Here is a 4,644-nt window from a genome sequence, read left to right on the forward strand (position 1 = left end):
CTACTTTGATTTCTTACCAGATTTTCCCTCTCCTAACCGGCCCTCCACTAGGAAGAATCTGTTGTGGTTCCCAAAATACACCACTTATGTTTTACATAGAAGCAGGATGATTCATCAATAAGAGTGGATGAACCATGCTTGGCCCAATATCAATCAATCTCGGCTAGCCAAACAGCCGACCATAAACAAATGAATTTTTGAAGCACTGAAGGAGAAGGCTTTAAGAAATAGAGATCAACAAATGATGCTCTCAGATTCTCCCATGAACAAGCAGAGAGGCAGTAGGAGCTTAAGTGACCCTGCCAGCAAGTTTCATACAGCCTCTTGAATTTCCAATTAAACAAGAATCCACAAATAGAAACTTTAATCCCAACTGCGTTTCTTGCTAGCAAGAACAAGAAATAAGCATCGAATTGTCACAACATAGAATAAGTGAATTTATGAGAGGAAATTAAGATGGTCAATCCCAGAATACTAGTAGACGACCATCCACTTTTCCAGAAGTTGTACATCTCTGGCAATTAAAAACAGTAGAAATGGATGGGATAGTCCCATCATCATTTTATACTGCAGCCTGAAAACATCCAAAGAAAACCCCAATCCCACAATCTTCTTCACCCATCAACCATCAGGACCCCAAAACTGCTGCTTCCAATTAGGATCACAAAGTAGATCACTTACCATTTGATTCAGGGGCCTTCCTAATTCCCTCAGTCTCCCAAAAGAGTAGATAAAAGCAGATCTTGCATGAAACCAGCTCTAACAGCAGCCTGTTTCATCTTCTGTTCCCGCTCCTCATAGCTCAGTGAGGAATCAAAACTGAGAGGAAAGAAAGAATGTTAGAATTCAGATATTCAAACTTACAAGTTCCAGGGACCACTTAATATACTGAAGCACTGAAATCTTTTTAAAAAATTATAAAATTAAAAAAAAAAAAAAATCATCAAAATGCCTGAAGAATGATTATGTTTATGTATTTCATAAAAAGGACATGTTTTGGGAAGGAGGAAACACTCATGAAGAATATGTAATTTTCCAATTCAAGAGAAAAAAAAAAAACAGAGAACTTAAGGGCAATTCTAGTAGTTTTTTATATCACAAGTGAATCTCTAGGAGTCTATATTAATAGCAGAAGTGAAGCTTTATGAAAGCCAGTTCTTACTAGACTTATAAATTATTAGAGGTTACTCGAGTATTACAATACAAAATTATGCAACAATCAACAACACAAGTTTCCTAGATTAGTCATGGTTGGAAAAAAAACCAGATGATATTCTCACTGCAATCCTATTATTCATACCATCAGGAGTAAAACAACTTTTTTAATAGTCATACACAAATTCAAAAAGTATGCAATTGCAATCTCTAATACAACCATCAGCAGCAAGCATGAAAAAGTACACACATGTGAACAAACAGAAATGCAAACTCATACAATGGGTGATACAGTTGAGATGAGCCATAAATTGACATGTAAACAACGTAAAGGGTACCCTAGCCGTCCAACAGTAGTAGCATGTCATATGAACCGTCGACATGGCATATTTAGCTGCTCATCAAAGAAATACTTCCAAGACTGGCAGTCTAGAGAACCTTTTCCTGGCAAGTATACGCATAAAATATATAGCTAGATTGGTTGATTGATTGATAACAGTAACTTCCACAGATTTCTGTAATATATGGATGGATAGATAAAGAAATGGATAGGTAGATAGCTAACCGCTAGTGGATATTTACCTGTCTATGAACTAGAAGTTTTAAGGACAAAATTAAAATGCAAAATTTTTTATTATCAAACTCAGACAAAAAGCTTGTACAAGTCCCCTAATACTCGACCCAAAAAATGTTTCATCTAAGTGATAAAGATCCATCTGGCTGTCACTAGCTACGAACTAATTCTCAAGAAAATAAGTTCAGTATTCTGCATGAAAATAAGGAAGCGGAGTTTCTTTATGGGTGTGTCTAAAGATGTTTTCCAGATGACACCTAGCTCTGCCACGTGGCAGGTCAGATGGGCTTAAATTTTGTGGATGGAATAGAACCCAGAATTCTTGTTCACACGTCCAGTTTTGACCCAATCGGATTCGATAAAGAGGCAAAGCAATGTATTGAAAAATTCAGGACTCAGGAGAATTCTTGGTCAGCAGAAAAGTACGATGATATGATTGAATTTGAGTTTGAAATTTGACACACATAACCAATTAAGCCCATTCCTTAGATATCCAATGGTCGGACTTTCCACATCACCATTCCGTGCAGCAGAAATAGGTTCCCATCTGAAAAACCTCTCCATCTGTGCATGTCTAGAGAAATTTTACCTTAAATAAATGGGCTTGACACATGGGAATCGTATAAATTTGGGATAAGCAATTACAGCAATGAAAAAGCTTTAAGAAAAAAGGTGGCATCAAATACATATCCCAAACTGCATGAAAAGAGAGGAAGTTAATACAAGAAGCCTATGAGGATTAGACTATTACCTTGATTTCCAGGAATGAGTTGATGTTACGCTCTTTACAGAAATATCCTCAGCACTAGAAACTGCAGATTTTGAAATTTCATCTGTTTCAGATGAGGGGAAGTTCAATACAAGTGACGACAGGAACGGGTCTGTAACTGCAGTAGATGCATTAGCATTGCTTGACCGATATCCACCACCACCTAAGAGCACCTGTAGATGGGCCTCACGAAGATCTCGACCCAATAGAGACAGGGTCTGACTGTTGGGAATAGCAACTCTACGTAATCTGCGACGTCTCTGCAAGTGATCTATAGTTAAAGGAAACAACCCTGTAATTAAGCTTCACTAAAAACCTATAACTAACTGCACAAGCAGACATTCCAGAATCATATAAAAGAGAGACATGGTTATGTATTCCATCTCCAACATGAAATCCATGAAAACTACAAGGATATCTTGAACAAATGCCCATGTTGCAATGTAATATGATTAAGCATGTCCCTTGAAACTTTGACAGAGCAAATGGGACAAACCTGCAAGCAAAAGAGTATGACATGAAGGTTAGTGGTACGTAAAATTACAACCCCACACAAAATCAATCAAAACCATAAATTAGATAGAAAAGAAGTTAGTTTTAATAAATCCTTTAATGTAGAATTACAAACAAGGTAACTTGAAGAGTCAGGATGCTAAACTTCTTCATAGTTCTTTTCTTCCTCTAACTATGCAATACAACCTAAAGGATTAATAGGATATTTTATTAAAAATAACATGAGTCAAGAAGATAAAACTGCATCATGCTACAGCATGTGGTGGATGATTATGAAAAACTTCTGACAGAATTAAGTAACAAAAGAAAGGGGTGGCGGAAAAGGAAGTTTAGGATTGGAGGCCTAAAAGAAGCTACATAGCCATGAGGCCCGTGACCATTAACGCATACATTTCTGACTTGGGAGGATCAGAGACATCCCATGCCAAACTCAGTTACCAGTTCCATTGACATAATTTTTCACACTTCTGCTACTTTACAAAGTAGTTATGTCCTTTGTCAAATGGAATTCTTCCTGTACAACTCCCTTGTCACTCTAAAAATGCCAATGTTTTCCCTCAATTTGTCACTATCAGTGATGAGTGATCTACAAAGCCTCCAATAGTCACAGCCTAATCCTGTCAGGAGTATATGTGAAATGTGAGGTACCACCTCCATACAACTTTGAAGTTGGTGGTTTGTGTTCACGTATGTTTTCAACCCTGTAAATATGGATCAAGTGAAACATCCTCAATCACAGAAATGTAGATCCATTGCTTAGTCACCAGCATAGTAAGTCTTCCAAATTTCCAAATCTTCTAAAACATGACAAGTTATATCGAAAAACAGCCACAATCATGCACAAAGTACATTCACTTCTCAGTCAAAATAGAAATTAGTATGAAAAGGTTTCCATTTCCCAATAACTTGGGAAACTCAATAATAAATGCATGGGAAACATCAGAACACTGGGAAATGAAACGAAAATTCACAAGATAACACAAGGAATTGCTTGGAGAGCATGATATCACGCTGAAATTGCACCGTCACACGTTTCTCTCTATCATTTTCCCCAGTGACAATTCCTTAACCACCTTCCAACCAACCTGCTAGTAAAGGGTTTTTGTTTGCATTTCAACTTCATTAACCAACAGGTCACGTCCAGGTTAACTACTTCCAATTATCCATAGTCCTTGGTGATCATCCCATCTAAAACCAGTAAGACAGGGTTCAGGTTGGCATTTATTGTTTTGATCCTCAAACATCAATGTGACTCTCCACTTTTCCAGGCACCAGATCACGTTATTGCAATCGGGATTTTTGTTCTTCACTGACAGATGTAGTTGCAGCCATGGCCAAATCGCCAATCAAATGGTTTTTAAGCAGGACAGAAAAAAGATGATAATCAAAGGTACCACAAAAGGGAAAATAAGAAAATAAAATCAGCCAGAAAATTCAACAATAATTCATGGTCCACCACTCCACCACTCCCTAGTATTTCTCCTGTTTTCATTTTCCTCTCTCATTGCAAAATAACTATTTTATCTTCTTTTTTTTTTTCTTTTGGGTTGTTTTTTTTTTTTTTCCCTTAATATTCGATTGTTCATAGCTTAGTCACTAAAGCAATCATCCACACAAAACAAGAGCATTCATG

The 4,644-nt window shown here is 37.0% G+C and overlaps 1 protein-coding gene across 1 annotated transcript in view; it reads right to left on the minus strand.

Moving 5' to 3' along the window:
- Window positions 1–413: 413 nt before the first annotated feature.
- Window positions 414–4,644, minus strand: part of LOC122075711 (protein DEHYDRATION-INDUCED 19-like) — a 5,204-nt gene continuing 973 nt past the window's right edge. The window contains exons 3-5 of the mRNA XM_042640849.1: window positions 2,917–2,994; window positions 2,481–2,764; window positions 414–819 (exon numbers count right to left, since the gene is read on the minus strand). Of these exons, the coding sequence (XP_042496783.1) occupies window positions 711–819; window positions 2,481–2,764; window positions 2,917–2,994 (471 nt within the window). The 3' untranslated portion in view covers window positions 414–710. The remainder of the gene's footprint in view (window positions 820–2,480; window positions 2,765–2,916; window positions 2,995–4,644) is intronic.

The sequence above is a fragment of the Macadamia integrifolia genome, chromosome 4 (assembly GCF_013358625.1).
Source record: "Macadamia integrifolia cultivar HAES 741 chromosome 4, SCU_Mint_v3, whole genome shotgun sequence".
NCBI lineage: Eukaryota > Viridiplantae > Streptophyta > Magnoliopsida > Proteales > Proteaceae > Macadamia > Macadamia integrifolia.